Raw genomic sequence first — 18,850 nt, forward strand, 5'->3', positions numbered from 1 at the left:
CAGTCACGTGAAACCTTCTATTCAAAACGGGAGCAAATGACATGACGCCAAAAATATTAATTTAGTTCCCAAGACTTCTCAACAAACAAGAGCTTACGATGAAAGCCGCCATTTTGGCTCGTGTATGGCAGCGCTGCCGATGCAGAACGCTATTGAAGGTTTGAGCCAACATGGCGGCTCGAGGGCTGTAGTTGCAGACACGCCCCCTGTGAGTCAGAGGGTTTTAGGAGCGCTACTGTAATGACAGCTCAAAGCTGTCCACGTCAACACTGTGCTACCACCATGGACTCCGCGGCTCTGGTGAGATATGTTTACCATTTAATCGCTGTTTTTATTTCTTTTATTCACTGTAAACGCTGAAATAGTAGACCGACCTGCTTTGGCAGCTTGTGCGCAGTTTTTCTCTTGGAATCTATGGAGAAATGTGTTTTCGACAGCAACTATTTTCTTTTTATATTATTCTAAGGCTTGGCGTGCTAAGTTGGAACAATATTTAAGAATATTTAAGTTGTGAACTACTGAAAATGTGTGTCGTCTTGTAATATAAATGCTCGTGCATGTATTTTTTTCTCTCGCGAAAGCAAACCCGTTGGCAGAAACAGATAGTTTCTGTTTACGAGCGATCGAAAATTAATGGGAGCAAACCATAATATTATTTTTCTGATTATGAACGGTTCGGAATGCATAATGTTTCCACTTCTCGCGCACTACGGGTTTGTTTATGTTCATTCTCCACTTGTGTTCAGTTTGTTCTGAAAGTTTTTCTCGGTCTAGTCGTGGAAGATGTGGCTTTTCAGAGTGGGACGTGGATGCCACGTCCTCGATGCGTCTCTGCCGGAGCGGAGCGCGCGCTGCCTGTGTGGTGCGCGTGATTGATTCCACAGGTGGACACTTGGAGGAGATCAGGGTTATTGCTTGCCATGGACTTTTTAATACTCTTATGAGTTGAGCTATATCTATTCTAACTACAAATGATTAATACTGTAGCTGTATAAAAATAGCAGCACCTCTAGTTATTCTACGAAATAAATGCCTTGCATGTGGAAAAAGGTGATATTTAAAGTGCATTTCTTTAAGATTTTAAACATTCTAGTGACTTTTAAAATTACAAAAATATTAAATAGATTGATACATTTTATGATATATTGGAATATTATAGTTACTTAAAAAGGGTGATGTAACAGTGTTGGCAATTTTAAAGTTAATTTATTCATAAAAATACAAGGCTTTGCATTGTTTAACTTAACAAGGAACACGCAAGGAACCCTTACTTGGATGGAATGGATATATGCTGCATGTTTTATTGTTCTATTCAACAGAATATATTACTTAAAGGGTCATCACTTTGCATTACTGTGAAATAGATATTACAAAGTTTCATTGTTGGGCCCTGAAGGTCTGAGACGTGATTCTCTTGTATTCCAACCGGATGATCTGAAAAGGTGACCAAAGGAAATTTTTCTCCTTCTGTTCGCCTGGCTCAAGTTCTGTGATACACTCAGACTTTGAATCAGTGGTAGTCAGTGCATGACAGAACTTTGGCCCGGCCGGACCCAGTCGAGAGAAAGCCAACAAACCTTCTCTTTTTCATCGTCTTTTTTTCTGTCTGTAGGCATGAAACCATAGTATGTGTATTTATGACAAAACAAAACAAAAATCCCCGTAATGTTGAATGCGTGAAAATAATGTTGATTTATTTTCAACCAGGAACCCTCGCTGTACACCGTAAAGGCTGTCTTCATCTTAGACAACGATGGAAACAGACTGCTTTCAAAGGTGCTTAGACCCTTTCTGATATTCTTTCTTTTTACAGAAAATGTTTTTTTTTTGTTAAATTGCTCTTAACAATGCACATTTTAAACTGTTAGCACATGAGATATTCAATATTTAATACATGCATGGAAGAGAACAGAGATAGAATCTTATTACTTTTCCTAGAAAGAGAAATGAAGGAACTTGATATCTAATAAAAACATAAAAAAACATTTATAAAATATTTGATGTGTATTTTGGTTATTCAAAATAATGCTCTATATCAGTTGAGGTGCTTAATCGTGCTCCGAAATCTGAATTCCTGCAGGGTTTAGTTCCAGCACTAATCAAACACACCTTTACCAGATAATCCAGGTTTTTCTTCTCCTCCTTTATGTGCCACTGAAACATTTTACTTAGGAAAAACAGACATGATTATGAATAACTGTACTGTGTACTGTACAATTATGTATGTACTCATGTGCAATTACAGTACTATGATCCAGAGCTCTACCCTTCCATGAAAGAGCAGAAGAATTTTGAAAAGAACGTCTTCAACAAAACACATAAAGCTGACAGTAAGTTCATTATTTAACAGCGTTTATGTTGCACTTTACTAATCAGTATCCCAGATAACAAATATATGAATGTTTTGCTAACCTTCCCATTAAGTTACAGTATGAAAATGCCATTTCTGAATGTTCTCTGAACATTCAAATTTTTTTTAAATGTTTTAAAAACGTTTGCTCTTGGTTATAGGAATGTTAAGGAAACGTTCCATTTGATCATTCATCAAAAATTATGGGAATGTTACTTTTGAATGTTCTCTGTACGTTCTGAAACAAGCAGTAACATTTAAAAAATGTCCAACTAAAACGATGTATACATAATGTACATTATCAAAGACCAAATAACTTTGAACATATATTCTATTAACGTTACTGGAAGAACGCTTGTTCATAACTTTGTGAGAACCTTTCCAGAATATTAGCTAAAGTTCTGAAAGCTTTCCCTGTTAGCTGGGATGCTGCCAAATGTATAGTGAGTAGACCTGATGGGCTGCTTTATGTTCCAACTCAAGCTCTTCTCTTCAGATCAGTGTTTCCTGCTAAATTCAGGGGAGTTTTGAGACTTTATTGTGTCGATTAGGACCAGATCCATTCTCTAAGTAAAATTAGAAGTGTCCCAGATTAGTCCCAGATCAAGTTTCAATCTAGTTTACAGTGGTTCTTGGTCATTAGAACGTGCATTTGCAAGGTTCCTCTGGGGCTTGTAGGTCAGATTACTGAAAAACTGGGTGGAGAACCTGTTCTAGAATACATAAATGTTTCTGTTACTTGCCCTGTGGGGTGAAGGAGTATGACACCAGGATAACAAAACCACCCTGATCCTTTCACCTGTTTAGGTGTTAACTGACTTAGCTTGGTCAAAATACACACCTGTATTTGTCTCTTAAAGGTGAATCCGATGAAAGGTGAAACTGTCTGATCTGTTTAAATTTCTTTGAGTCGTTCTTTACTGAAAAGTGGCAGAAATAGCTTTTGACCTCCAAATGTTGTGCTTCACATGAAACTTTCAGTAATCAGACACCTGGGCCTTTTAGCACAGCATCTCAAAGTAAAACACTGATCTGGGATCAGCTTTCCTATTGCATATTAATAGACAAAACTGAAACTGATCTTAAATTTGCAAAACCTACTGTGCTGTAAATTGCATTTTAGCATTGTAGTTTCCACGGTCTTGTTCTACCCAGCTAACAGGGAATGTTCTCAGAACTTTATCTAACGTTTTGGCAAAGTTTGGTCAAAGTTAAGAATAAAACACTCTTCCAGAAATGTTAATAGAACATTTATTCAAAGTTATCTGGCATCAAAGATAACTAGCACAAAAACATTATTTATACATTTGGATAAGATATATATCGGTCATGGAAGTTTTTTTTTTTTGCCCCGGAAATGTTTTAGTTGTATGTTTGTATGACGTTTTTTTAAACGTTACTAACTATTTATTTCAGAGCGTTCAGAGAACATTCAAAAGTAACGCTCTCATCATGTTTGCAAAATGATAAAAGGGAACATTTGCTTGTTTTTTCTGTAACATTCTCATAATCAAGAAAAATGTTTTAAAATATTTTGTAAAAAAAGGATGATTTTAAAGTTCTGACAACATTCAAAATAATGTTTTCATAACTTAAATGTAAACTATGTAACAAAACTGCATGCATTTTGCAGCAGAACATTGTTTTGGTTGTGCTTCAGCTCTGTGTGTGGATGAATATGGTTCTTTCTCATAACTAAAAAAAAAAGAGATTATCCTACTGCTCATCAAACATTAGCTGAAGACGTTACTTTACTCATTAACAGACACGGTACTTCCTTGAAAATAAATTTCAGCACAACGCTACAACAACCATAGTGAAATGACGTTTTACAATAGATAATGCTTTACAGTGAACTCTGTTAGAGAGCTACAAATGGAGTTTTATCTGTTCAATAAAATGCCTTATTCACCTGCTGAGTGAAAAAAAAAAAAAAACCACACACACAATTTCCGCGTTGCTTTTACAGCATTTCCATTCCCTCAGTTTTCGCCATCTCCGAAAAGCCAAGCCAATGTTGATTCTGGTTTTATTACGAGCCCTGTCACGTTTTTGCCAACAGACTCTCTGTTCAGCGTTGGGTTGATTCCAACAGGTGATTCCTAGGGGTTTGAAATTTAGCTGCTCCATGTCAACCTATCTCTCTCGTTGTGACAACTAACCAATGCCACTCCCACATGTCAAAGTAGCCAGAGCAACTTTTCTCTATTTATGGATTTGACGAGATGTGTGCATGAGTGACGTATGTATGCAACTTCCCACAAAAACCAAATAATAGGCATACTATAGTGAATCAGGGTAAGACAAAACACATTTTGGAAGAAGAATTGATGATGTATTGACTCGTTATTTAAATTTTGTTAATTTTGAACAAAAAAAGTTAGTCTACTTTTAATGGGAACGTTAGCAAAATGTTCGTAGAACACATTTTTGTTAGCTGGGTATCTATAATGTTGCCCATTAAAGGGTTAGTTCACCCAAAAATGAAATTTCTGTCATTAATTACTCACCCTCATGTCGTTCCACACCCCTAAGACCTTCGTTCATCTTCGGGACACAAATGAAGATATTTGATAATAAATATTTTTGATAAAATCAGATGGCTCAGTGAGTCCTCCATAAACAGCAAGATAATTAACACTTTCAGTGCCCAGAAAGCTACTAAAGACATATTTAAAACAATTCATGTGACTACAGTGGTTCAAACTTAATGTTATGAAGCGACAAGAATACTTTTTATGTGCCAAAAAAAAACAAAATAACGACTTTTCAACAATATCTAGTGATGGGCGATTTGAAAACACTGCTTCATGAAGCTTTACGAGTCTTTTGTTTCGAATCAGTGGTTCGGAGCACCAAAGTCACTTGATTTCAGTAAACTAGGCTTCATTACGTCATAAATGTATTACGAATGTAAGATTCGTAAAGCTTCGAAGCTTCATGAAGCAGTGTTTTGTAATCGCCCATCACTAGACATTGTTGAAAAGTCATTATTTTGGGTTTTTTGGCTCTAAAAAAAGTATTCTCGTCGCTTTATAATATTAAGGTTTCTGGGCATCTGAAAATGTTAATTATCTTGCTGTCAATAGAGGCCTCTCTGAGCCATCGGATTTCATCAAAAATATCTTAATTTGTGTTCTGAAGATGAACGAAGGTCTTAGGGTGTAGAACGACATGAGGGTGAGTAATAAATGGAGAAGGTGCTCACTGCAGAGCAAATGGGTGGAGCTTACGTTAGCTCCCCCTCTCTGGACATCTAGCGAGGGGGAACGAATGTACAACCACACCCTAATCCTAGCCTAATCCTACCCACAACTCGTCCAGAGAGGAGTAGCTGGCCATCATAGACTCTGCAGTGAATACCACTTGAATAAATTACATAATTTTAATTTTTGGGTGAACTAACCCTTTAAATAACAAAACAAATATATATAAGGTTAATTAAGACTAACTTTGGCTTGATTAAAAAAAAGTGTAAAAAAGATTAGGTAGTTTGAGAACAGTTTTTCTTTCTAGATCTCTGATGTTTATATAACCGAATATACACATATGTACAAATAAATTGTATATCTTATGTATTTTAAGTCTTCTGGTTTCCTGTGTGTGCACAGATGAGATTGCCCTCTTAGAAGGGATGACGATAGTCTACAAGAGCAGCATAGACTTGTTCTTCTATGTAGTTGGCAGCGTTCAGGAGAATGAGGTAAGTCTTGATGCAGATGAGTTGTCCTGTGATTGAATGAAGTGTTGTCCAAACTCCAATCTTGTCAATGATTTTGCATGCAACAGTAATTCTTTCTGACCATTGTAGAGAGTTTGTCATTTTTTTTCTCCAAGAGGATACAGATATAACAAAAAGTCAGCTCTGTTTCATCCCATTTCCTTTTCTGCCCATCTCTCTCTCTTCCTGTATTTGTCTGATCTCAGCTCATGTTGATGGCAGTGCTGAACTGCTTGTTTGAGTCTCTCAGCCTAATGTTGAGGTGAGTTCATGCTCTGATATATACACTAACGTTCAAAAGTTTGGGGTCAGTAAGATTTTCTTAATGAAATTAATACTTTTATTCAGCAAGGATGCATTAAAGTGATCAAAAGTGACAGTAAAGATATTTATATTGTGGCAAAAGATTTCAAATAAATGCTTTTTTTCCTTTTCTTTTTTTTCTATTCATCAAAGAATCCTAAAAAAAAAAGTAAATCACAGTCTCCACAAAAATCAAAAACATTGATAATAATAAGAAATATTTGTTCAGCACAAAATCAGCCTATTAAGATGATGGATTTCTGAAGGATCATGTGAGTAATTACTGCTGAAAATTAGGAATAAATAACATTTTAAAATATATTAAAAAATTATAGAAAACTGTTATTTTAAATTGTAATAATATTTGATTAAATAAATGCAGCCTTGGTGAGCATAAGTCACTCCTTTCAAAAACATTAAAAAATATTACCAACCCCAAACTTTTGATCAGTACTGTATGAAATCTGAAGCCATGTAATGTTAGGACAACACTTTGATATTTAAGAACAGTTCCATTGACACCATGTGCCGTTCTAGCTGCCTATAGGCTAATTTATGTCAGAATTCCCATAATTTTTGGCATGCAAGCCTCCTGTGGTAACCATAGAAACTGGTAAAGTGCAGAAAGTGCAGCACAGGATGTCAAGGATTTCACAGAAGAAGACTTGTGTGCTGAGGTGTCTGGTTCTTTTCCAACAGGAAGAATGTGGAGAAAAGGACTCTGCTGGATAATATGGATGGAGTGTTCCTAGTAGTGGATGAAATCATCGATGGAGGGTAATTAAAAATAATTAAAATAAATTATGCTTTTCTAGGACCTGCACATTCAGTTAGTCAAGAACAGCAAGAGAACATACACCACCAGTCATAAGTTTGGGATCAGTAAGATTTATGTTTTAGAAGTTTCTTATGCTCACCAAGGCTGCATTTATTTGATCAAAAATACATTTTTTTTTTTTTTTATTCCTATGATGGTAAAGCTGTATTTTAAGCATCATTACTCAAGTCTTCAGTGTCACATGATCCTTCAGAAATCATTCTAATATGATGATTTGATGATCAAGAAACATTTAATATTATTATCAATGTTGAAAACAGTTGTGCTGCTTTTATATAAAAAAATTGTGGTACATTCTTTGGGTTTTATTGATGAATAGAATGTTGAAAAGAACAATCACGTTTTGTCATTTAAATCCGTCTTTGCTGAATAAAATTATTAAAAAAACATTGTACTGACCCCAGCTTTTGAATGGTAGTGTGTATGTGCTACTATGGACCTGTGATGTCTTGTACCCCATAACAATATATTAAATTTAAATGAATAAATTAAAAATTATTATAACTATATTAACTATTTCACCTATATTTGCTATTAAGTAAAATAAACGATTAACTTCCCAAAAAAAAAGTGAAATTATAGGTCTACAACAATAATACAGTGACAATTAAAGTTAAAGAGGTCATATATATTTTAATATGCTCCTTGAGGTTTACATATAATGTTAAAGTTTTGTACAAAAAACAAATCTATATGTGGAAAAATGATTATTTTTCAACCCTCATTCTGATCCTCAATCCATTTTTTTAAAGCACGGCTCCTTTAAGGCTTGTTAGTTAACGTCCACTGTCATGATTGGCTAACGTCACTGCATAGGAAACCGTATCAATGCCCAAGTGTTTCGAAAACATTATCCATATAAAACCAACATTTACAGACAAATTATTAAATAATTTACTTACTTTAGTTGGCTACAAAAGTTTTCCCCATTACACTGTGCCTCATTTACAAAACAATCTGCAGTCAAATGCTCTGAACAAACATATAATCCTCCGACATGATCTAGGAGTCTTTAAGACTGTTTATAATCTTTTTAAGTTACATAAAAATGTAGATTGGTCTAATCTGATACCAAAAAGTAAGACTGCTTGCTCCTTGGCTAACTGCTATGTGATCAGACTAAATCTTAAGACACATTCTTAACATAATGGCTTAACTGGCCCCTGGTGTAGGCAAGCATCAGCCGTTAAAGGATTAGTTCACTTTCAAATGAAAATAACCCCAAGCTTTACTCACCCTCAAGCCATCCTAGGTGTATATGACTTTCTGATGAACACAATCAGAGAAATATTAATAAATATCCTGACACATCCGAGCTTTATGATGGCAGTGAGCGGGACCAATGAGTATGAGCTGAAGAAAGTGTCTCCATCCACATCTATCCATCATAAACGTACTCCACACGGCTCCGGGGGGTAAATAAAGGCCTTCTGAAGTGAAGCGAAGCATTTGTGTAAGAAAAATATCCATGTTTAACAAGTTATAAAGTAAAATATCTAGCTTCCGCCATACCGCCTTCCGTATTTAACTTACGAAGAAAGTGTAAAACTCTCGCAGTTCAAAATGCTAACACTATGTCCTACACGATCAGTTACGTTTTTTTCTTAAGTTAAATACGGAAGGCTACGGAAGAGGATTAGGGCCAAGCAATAATAAAAAAATAAAACCATCTCGAGATTAATGTTGTTAAATTTCGAGAAAAAAGTCGAAATAAAATTTTGAGAATAAACTCATTAAATTACGAGAAAAAACTCATTAAATTTCAAGAAAAAAGTCGAGATAAAATGTTGAGAATAAACTCGTTAAATTACGAGAAAAAAATCATTAAATTTCAAGAAAAAAGTCGAGATAAAATGTTGAGAATAAACTCGTTAAATTACGAGAAAAAACTTGTTAAATTTCAAGAAAAAAGTCGAGATAAAATGTTGAGAATAAAGTCATTAAATTACGAGAAAAAAGTCGTTAGATTATGAGAACAAATTCGTTAAATTATGAGAAAAAAAGTTAAATTTAGAGAAAAAAAGTCGAGATAAAATGTTGAGAACAAAGTCATTAAATTACGAGAAAAAAGTCGTTAGATTATGAGAACAAATTCGTTAAATTATGAGAAAAAAAAGTTACATTTAGAGAAAAAAAGTTGAGATAAAATGTTGAGAATAAAGTCATTAAATTACAAGAAAAAAGTCGTTAGATTATGAGAACAAATTCGCTAAATTATGAGAAAAAAAATTAGTTACATTTCGAGAAAAAAAGTCGAAATAAAATTTTGAGAATAAACTCATTAAATTACGAGAAAAAACTCATTAAATTTCAAGAAAAAAGTCAAGATAAAATGTTGAGAATAAACTCGTTAAATTACGAGAAAAAACGTGTTAAATTTCAAGAAAAAAGTCGAGATAAAATGTTGAGAATAAAGTCATTAAATTACGAGAAAAAAGTCGTTAGATTATGAGAACAAATTCGTTAAATTATGAGAAAAAAAAGTTACATTTAGAGAAAAAAAGTCGAGATAAAATGTTGAGAATAAAGTCATTAAATTACGAGAAAAAAGTCGTTAGATTATGAGAACAAATTCGCTAAATTATGAGAAAAAAAAGTCGTTAAATTTCGAGAAAAAAAGCCGAGATAAAATGTTGAGAATAAAGTTATTAAATTACGAGACAAAAGTCGTTAAATTATGAGAACAAATTCGTTAAATTATGAGAAAAAAAGTCGTTAAATTTAGAGAAAAAAAGTCAAGATAAAATGTTGAGAATAAAGTTATTAAATTATGAGAAAAAAGTCGTTAAATTATGAGAACAAATTCGGAATTTAACGAATTTGTTCTCGTAATTTAACAACTTTTTTCTCATAAAATGTTGAGAATAAAGTCAATAAATTATCTCGAAATTTAACAAGATTTTTCTCGAAATTTAACAACTTTAATCTCGAGATGGTTTTATTTTTTTATTATTGCTTGGCCCTAATCCTCTTCCGTAGAAGGCTGTTTGGGCGGAAGCTAGATATTTTTCTCACTAACTTGTTAAATATGGATATTTTTCTTACACAAGAAAAGTAAAGCGAAAAGCTTTGCTTCAGTTCAGAAGGCCTTTTTTAACCCCCCTGAGCCGTGTGGAGTAGATTTATAATGGATGGATGCACTTTCTTGAGCTTCATACTCGTTGGTCCCGTTCACTGCCATTAAGATTGGATGCGTCAGGATATTTATTAATATTTCTCCAGTTGTGTTCATCAGAAAGAAGAAAGTCATTTACACCTAGGATGGCTTGAGGGTGAGTAAAGCTTGGAGTAATTTTCATTTTACGGTGATCTAATCCTTTAAGCAACTGAATGCCAGTGGGCAGGCCTATGATACGATGATGTAGAAATATTCATCAGTGTTTTGCTCCGGAGGCAGTCAGCAAATGTTTTTGCTTGTGTGACGTCACACGATCCCTCAGTATCTAAACAAGATGCTTTTGGAGCTTGATTAAATTAATGCTTTGTTTATAATGAGGAGGATGTTTAAGCTCTGAAACTTGCAGGATGTTTTAATGGTACAAAGACCTCATATATGTCAAAAGACAGGCAAATTTAATTTTCATGTCATGACACCTTTAGATTAACATGAACAGAAAATGTGTACAGCAGTGAGAATGTCAGTAGTGACTGATAAAGGTCTTATCTCAGAGAAATGTACTTTTTAAATAAACCTTTAATTTTATTTCTAAATAATATTTTAGTTATTTATTTAGTTTGACTAAATATACCAGCTTTTAGCAGGTAAAGGACTTTCCTCCATGAGCAAGCCGATTGTATTTTGTGATCTTTTTACTCCAGTTTTAGTGATGGTTCTTCTCCATCACAGTTGTCAACCAATAATTTTTGTATTTTATTTATTTATTTATTTACTTCATTTATTGCACGAACGTCATCAGGGGGGAAATACTTGCCCACTAAGATACAGTACATCCATTTCATTCATATGTTGCTCTTTACAGGGTGATCCTGGAGAGTGACCCCCAACAGGTCATTGAGAAGGTCAACTACAGGGTAAGAAACTGGATGAAAGATCAATAAATAATTGTGTAATGAACTGTCAATGCTTGTCCTGTATCTATGAGTTGTGCTTCACAATGCTCTGAGACCTTGTTATTAAACCCAGTTATATCAATAGTATACTGCAAGTGAGCACAGTTTCTAGCTCGCCTTGTTTTGTTTTTTTACCCACAATCACTGCTTCCTGTCTTTATAATTACTTTGGCACATCATTTCAGCTTGACAGGAAGTTCCTTTTTTCTATTTGACCAGTTTGAGGTTCTTATTTTGAATGTGAAAGAGACCGAAGGTTCCATTCCATAACTAATGTGTCCCTTTCACATAAATACACGCATGCAGACTAAATGTCCCCTCTCTTGCCCTGTCAGTGTGTGTCGGAGCAAGCGTATGGCTTCGTCCTTTTTGATTACATCACTGGTAACGTGGAGGGCCAGGGAGAGAGACGGCAGCTACTGTAGCTCTCCTTCAGCCCCCCTCTCCCTCTGCTTTAGAGCCGGAGAGAGACGAGAGGGAGAGAGAGGGATGAGGGTGAGAGAGTGGGCAGGTAACTGCATGGCATGCACAAGCGTGTGTGAAGCTCGAAAGAGGAACAGCTGTAAGCGAGGTTGCCGATCAATATTAAGAAACCGTCCCGCTGACAACTGACCATAAACCTTTTGCTGCGGAGTGGGAGACACTGAGTCACATCTTTGAGTTACGCTCACATAAACTCACTCAGTCAATGACCGGGCATGACTTCAGCAGTCCACACTTCTGATTTATGCTGCTTTGAGTTTGATTTTTTTTTTTTACTCCAGCGCAAGGGGGAAAATGCTTTCTGCTTAAATTAAGGTCTAATCTAAAGATTTAGTCTCGGGCAAAAGTATTTTGAAAATAAATAAATAAATAAATAAAATAATAATATATATAATATAATATAATATAATATAATATAATATAATATAATATAATATAATATAATATAATATAATATAATATAATATAATATAATATAATATAATATAATATAATATAATTAATATAATATAATATAATATATAGTTATGCTCAAAATTATTCATACCCTTAGTAAATATGACCAAAGAAGGCTGTGAAAATAAATCTGCATCGTTAATAATTTTGATCTTTTATTTAAAAAATCTACAAAAATCCAACCTTTCATTGGAGAATAATAATGTTAAATGGGGGGAAATCTCATTATGAGAGACATGTTTTTCTCTAATACACACTGCTCACAATTAATCATACCCTTTTATTCAATACTTTTTGCAACCTCATTTTGCCAAGATAACAGCTCTGACTCTTCTTCTATAACGCCTGATGAGTTTGGAGAACATCTGACAAGAGATCAGAGGTCATTCCTTCATGCAGAATCTCTCCAGATCCTTCAGATTCCAGCTCCATGTTGGTGCTTCTTCTCTTCAGTTCACTCCACTCATTTTCTTTAGGGTTCAGGTCAGGGGACTGGGACGGCCATGGCAGAAGCTTGGTTTTGTGTTCAGTGACACATTTTTGTGTTGATTTTTGATGTTTGTTTTGGATCATTGTCCTGATGGAAGATCCAACCACGACCCATTATTGGATTTCTAACAGGGACAGTCAGGGTTTGATTTTTTTTATCTGTTAGTATTTGATAGAATAGAAAGCTTTTTTAGCAACAAACACTTAAGATGGTTTTGGTGCACACAGGGGTAAAAAGTACAATGAAATATACTGCTGTATCTTTAAAGGTGCCCTTGATTCAAAAATTGAATTTACCTCGGCATAGTTAAATAACAAGAGTTCAGTACATGGAAATGACATACAGTGAGTCTCAAACCCCATTGTTTCCTCCTCCTTATATAAATCTCATTTGTTTAAACAACCTCCGAAGAACAGGCGAATCTCAACATAACACCGACTGTTACATAACAGTTGGGGTGTATGCCCCAATATTTGCATATGCCAGCCCATGATCCCAGCCGAATCATCAGACTAGGTAAGCAAGAACAACAACGAAAAATGGCAGATGGAGCAATAATAACTGACATAATCCATGATATCATGATATTTTTACTGATATTTGTAAATTGTCTTTCTAAAAGTTTCGTTAGCATGTTGCTAATGTACTGTTAAATGAGGTTAAAGTTACCATTGTTTCTTACTGTATTCACGGACACAAGAGCCGTCGCTATTTTCATTTTTTAAACACTTGCAGTCTGTATAATTCATAAACACAACTTCATTCTTTATAAATCTCTCCAACAGCGTAGCATTAGCCGTTAGCCACGGAGGACAGCCTCAAATTCTCTCAGAATAAAACTTTAACATCCAAATAAATACTTTAATCACATAATTCGAAGCATGCATGCAGCATGCATGACGAACATCTTGTAAAGATCCATTTGAGGGTTATATTAGCTGTGTGAACTTTGTAAATGCGCTGTAATATAGTCGACAGCTGGTGTGGCAGGGAGCACGCGATTTAAGGGGGCAGCGCCGAGTGTAAATCAGTGCATTGTTAATGATGCCCCAAAATAGGCAGTTAAAAAAATTAATTAAAAAAAATCTATGGGGTATTTTGAGCTGAAACTTCATAGACACATTCAGGAGACACCTTAGACTTATATTACATCTTGTGAAAGAACGTTCTTGGGCACCTTTAATGTTGTGGGCCTATTTTTCTGCTGGAGGTCCTGGACATCTTGTTCAGATACATGGTATCATGGATTCTATCAAATACTAACAGATAAAAAATCAAAACCTGACTGTCCCTGTTAGAAGTCTTATAATGGGTCGTGGTTGGATCTTCCATCAGACAATGATCCAAAACAAACATCAAAACCAACACAAAAATGAGTCACTGAGTACAAAATGAAGCTTCTGCCATGGCCGTCCCAGTCCCCTGACCTGAACCCTAAAGAAAATGAGTGGAGTGAACTGAAGAGAAGAAGCACCAACATGGAGCTGGAATCTGAAGGATCTGGAGAGATTCTGCATGAAGGAATGACCTCTGATCTCTTGTCAGATGTTCTCCAAACTCATCAGGCATTATAGAAGAAGACTCAGAGCTGTTATCTTGGCAAAAGGAGGTTGCAAAAAGTATTGAATAAAAGGGTATGATTAATTGTGAGCAATATGAATTAGAGAAAAACATGTCTCTCAAAATGACATTTTCCCCCCATTTAATATTATTATTCTCCAATGAAAGGTTGGATTTTTGTAGATTTTTTTAATAAAAGATCAAAAGAATTAACAATCATATTTACCAAGGGTATGAATAATTTTGAGCATGATTGTGTGTGTGTGTGTGTGTGTGTATAATATATATATATATATATATATATATATATATATATATATATATATATATATATATATATATATATATATATATATATATATATATATATATATATATATATATATATATATATGTCATCAGGGGGACTTAACTTTAAATTAGATTTTTTTTTTTTTTTTTTTAAATAAATGAAAAATGCAGTGAGATGACACTGTTATGTTTTTGTTTATTTTTTAATTTTTTGAAAATGTTGTTTTATTTTTATTTTATTTTATTTTATTTTATTTGTAGTAAAATTGCAGTCTATTATCATTGAGTACATAGCTATCACTTTTTTTGTGTGATCTTTAGAAATGTTAGTGAATTTTAGCGAAAGTCATAGTGGTCGACCAAATATGACTTTTTAATGGGTGGTGATAATATGAAGAAAGTGATTGATGGCTGAAATAATGCTATAAAACTCAATTATGACAAATGCAATCAAATGCATACTTATTTCATATTTCCCCTCCAAAAAAAAAAAAGATTAAAAAAGTGCTTAACTGACAAAAGAAAATGTTTAACATCCATTATCAAGGCTGTCGGAAGATTTCGTAACGGCGAACTAACACTTCTGCTAACTGGGCAAGCTGGCATTATCATCAGCCAAAGATATTTACAGATGATTTTGGAGCACAAATGTTGTTTAACAGCAGTGGCAGATGAGTTGTGGTGCTGTTGATCTTAACCTTCACTTTGTTTTGTTGTAGAGTGACCTCACTTTGAAACATCTTGCACGATATATCTAGCTTGGTTGGTTGCGGTTTGTTGTTCAATTTTTAAATTTTTGTAATTTTTCTTGATTTTGTTTACTTTACAGGCAGACGACAGCCCATTATCAGAACAGAGTGTGGCACAGGTATAAACAGACACACACGCACATATATATATATATAAAAACATACAAACGCACTGACACTATAATGATGCATTTTTCCTTCCTGTTGTGAAACATTTTAAAGCTTCAAACTAAAAGGTCTGAAATGTTTCCCTTTCTGTCTAACCGTCATTAACGCCTGCACTGTCATTAACATCTGTATCGCCTGTCTCTGTCTAACCTTTGCCACTAACTCTAACCTTGACAGCACATCACTGAGAAACTGGCTCTCACCTCTAATGTAAGTGCATGAACACTCGCACACAAATGACAAATGTGCATGCTGAAGTACATTGAAGCTAGTAAAAATTTAATTTAACCTTTGATATTTTGGGTAAATCTTTAAAATATTTTGTTAGAGTGACAACAGAGGCGTAATATCATGGTTATGGGAATTAAACTAATGTAAAGTGAAGTTAAATTATAAAAGAGACAGCTGTAATACGAGTCCAATACTGTGGTCTTCAGATGCCCCCTTGTGGCCGTAATATAAAATAATAGTTTATTGGGGAACTTTTGTCATTAAGAATATACTACACCTCATTATTCCACTATTCAGTCTAGTATTTTGCAAATGAATTTATTTGCATCTTTCATTTCATAATAATGTTTAGTTAGCTACATAATATAAAATCAGAGAAATTTAAAATGGTGTTTTACAACTATATTACATTGATTCAGTAGAGGCTTTTTATTACTTACAACATATGGAAGGTTTGTGAAATAAATCCAAAAATCATATTATATTAACTGATTAACAACTCAATTTAGTGTCATGCTTCAGAGCACACTGAATTGCATATGTGGAGTAATGAACCTTTTTGAAGTGTGTAGTTTTTTGGTTGATCCTGCAAATCCTCCTTCTTTACTGAAATTTTGTGTAATTTTTTTTTCAGGTGTTACAGTCAGCAAAGGAGCAGATCAAGTGGTCAATTCTAAAATAAGCCAAATACTTTCCATGACCTGAAGGAATCTGTAAATTATTGAAAGGGAATTTCATTTTTATTTTTTAGCGATATGTAATTTAATTAAGTGGTGCGATGAGGTACATCTCATGTTTAGTGCTGAAATATTTATATTTTTTGTCAAAATTGGGTCATTTATGTTTCTTAAATGAAATGCAGAGGCATATTTGTTAACTGTCTGTGTACAAATACCTGTCTATTTCCAAAGCAGCTTTAAAGCAATGTTTTTGTGTGTGTGTGTGTTTGTTTTAATATTTATATTGTTCTGTTTAGAGGAGGTACAGTCATTTTTTCTTTCAGCATGGCCTGTGATATAAAAAAAACAAATCACAGATCATAACTTGATTGTCGAATCTTGTTTTAGTCTTGTTATATTTGTCGTTGTTGTTTTATGACTGCTTTACAACCTTGTGTCGAAAATATAATTCACAATGTTCTGTTACATATTGGCTTATAACTAAATATTTTGCTATTTTAAATACATTTTGTTTAAATGAGAGAAGGGCAATTTTATGAATACAATAAATATAATACAATGAATAACAATAAGTAAACAAAATATGTTTTATGAATAGGATTTATTTTCTAGTAAAATAAAATGTTTAAGCCTATATCTTCTGAATTTAATTTCTTTAAACCATGCTTTTGGGAAATAATTACGGACGAACATGTCACTAAAACCAATAAATATGTTTTTATATTATTTAAATTGTGGGATCGTTTCTGTCTTTTCCAGTCTGCACGACAACGATGCCGCTTCTCTATTGGTGAGAGAAGAGTGAATGTGGACCAATCAGATTTGGCTCATCATGAATATTCTGCATAAATACGCATATATTTAATATTAATTATAAAGAGGGCGTGGTTTAGTCTGCCATTGGATGCCGTAGGCCAATGGAAAGCTCAAAGCCGAGTCTCCACCCACATGGCTGAACCAAAGGGATTGTCTGGAGAGGAATTGAGAAAGCGTGACTGGTCAAGGTTAATAGAGGAGGGTGTTGACTTTTGGAAGCGGAGGAGGCGTTCAACACCCAATCACACTTCATTCTTTCTGGTCGGAACTCGTGCAGTATGTAGACAGCAGGTGCCTGTCCAATCAGACCTGTTGTTATAGCACTAAATTAAACCTCAAATTCTAGTTCAGTTTCCTTTACGCTGTTAAACATATTTTATAAATGAGATAGGCCAGCTAAACGATTTGGAAATTATGACGCTAATAACCACTGAAAATTTAACCAAATATTTTGTTAAATAGTTTAAAATGTTAATTATTTTTAGAGGTTAAATGTAGTAGTTTCACTTTATTAGAGGTAATTTTTAGAGTCGACAAGAGTAACAACGACAACAACAAATAACATAGGCCTATATAAAGTAGGTCGGCTGCATTAAAAGGCCTATAGGACCTACATTATAATATGACGCACAATTTACAAAATATTAGCCTACATAAAAAATTACAAATAATTTGAAACAGTGAACATTATTCTTGCATAAAATCTTCATCGATCTTAAAATGAATAAAATAACAATAGCCTATTGCATATAGCCTAAATTAGATCTACATGTTTCTTAAATATTATGAAGTGATGCTGATGATAATAATAATAATAATAATAATAATATTAATAACAAAAATAGGCTAATAATAATAATTACTGACACCAGGAACAGGCAAAACCTTTTCATCATAAACTCGAAATAAATAAATAGCCTAAATAAATAAATAATAACCGTAGAATCGTTTGTAGGGTACTAAAATAAATGTAGCCTATTCCAGAGCATATACTAGCTATTATAAAAGTGGATTTATATTTGTCGTATAGCTTATGTAGTTTTTTGGAAGCAGTAACGCAGCTTCAGTTCTGTTGGGGCGATATTGTTTCATAGGCTAGCCTATCTATCGTGATAATTAAAAACCAGATTAAGTTGATTAATGTGCATCCGTGTCGGAAACAACACAAATGAACAAATATCGAGATGTTGTGACATTGAAACTAAATCATCTGTTCCAAGCATAACATTTGAACTCTAAATGTTAATGAGATATTTCCCAACGCGGTCGTGACTAATTTATTTGTTTATTTTTTTACTCATCATTGTTACATCATCTTCTTAGATTCCATCTATTTTAGGATAGCCTACGCCACAATACGTTCAATTATTTTCTGCTCAATTTTATTTTTAGAGTTAGGCTATATAAAGGCCTATAAATATAGGCTACCTAGCTACTTACAATTTACGTAAGCAATTAACGTTTTTAATTTTAGTAGGTTGATTTTTTAGGGTAGGACTACTACGTGCACCTGACCGATCTATAGAGACATATCGATAGAGAGAAAGCGTCATGACCAGGTGACATGGAAGCGCTCATCATCACAGCGGCCGCGCGCTGGTGTAGAGGAGGCTGATCAGCGCGAGCGCTGACTGGTCAGAACT

General features: G+C 34.0%; 1 protein-coding gene across 7 annotated transcripts; it reads left to right on the forward strand.

Moving 5' to 3' along the window:
• Positions 1–144: 144 nt before the first annotated feature.
• Positions 145–17,117, forward strand: copz2 (COPI coat complex subunit zeta 2). 7 transcript variants are annotated; one of them, XR_007186020.1, is made up of 11 exons: positions 145–300; positions 1,708–1,776; positions 2,246–2,330; positions 5,962–6,053; positions 6,278–6,333; positions 7,074–7,151; positions 11,193–11,244; positions 11,619–11,794; positions 15,393–15,431; positions 15,658–15,690; positions 16,346–16,434. XR_007186020.1 is itself a non-coding variant. In XM_048198442.1 (10 exons), the coding sequence occupies exons 1-10, from the start codon at positions 241–243 to the stop codon at positions 16,391–16,393; spliced, it is 612 nt and encodes a 203-aa protein (XP_048054399.1). In that variant the 5' UTR covers positions 145–240; the 3' UTR covers positions 16,394–17,117. The 7 variants fall into 7 exon arrangements, 3 of the variants coding, with proteins under 3 accessions (XP_048054399.1, XP_048054402.1, XP_048054400.1); XR_007186021.1 differs by having other exon boundaries at positions 11,619–11,778; XR_007186018.1 differs by lacking the exon at positions 15,658–15,690 and having other exon boundaries at positions 16,346–17,117.
• Positions 17,118–18,850: the final 1,733 nt, after the last annotated feature.

The sequence above is a fragment of the Megalobrama amblycephala genome, linkage group LG1 (genome assembly GCF_018812025.1).
Source record: "Megalobrama amblycephala isolate DHTTF-2021 linkage group LG1, ASM1881202v1, whole genome shotgun sequence".
Taxonomy (NCBI): Eukaryota; Metazoa; Chordata; class Actinopteri; order Cypriniformes; family Xenocyprididae; genus Megalobrama; species Megalobrama amblycephala.

Coding starts and splice junctions, on each gene's coding strand:
- copz2 (XM_048198442.1), top strand. CDS start 241: ATGACAGCTCAAAGCTGTCCACGTCAACACTGTGCTACCACCATGGAC. Junction 2,331..5,961: donor CAAAACACATAAAGCTGACA/GTAAGTTCATTA, acceptor GTGTGTGCACAG/ATGAGATTGCCCTCTTAGAA. Junction 11,245..15,392: donor TTGAGAAGGTCAACTACAGG/GTAAGAAACTGG, acceptor TTTACTTTACAG/GCAGACGACAGCCCATTATC.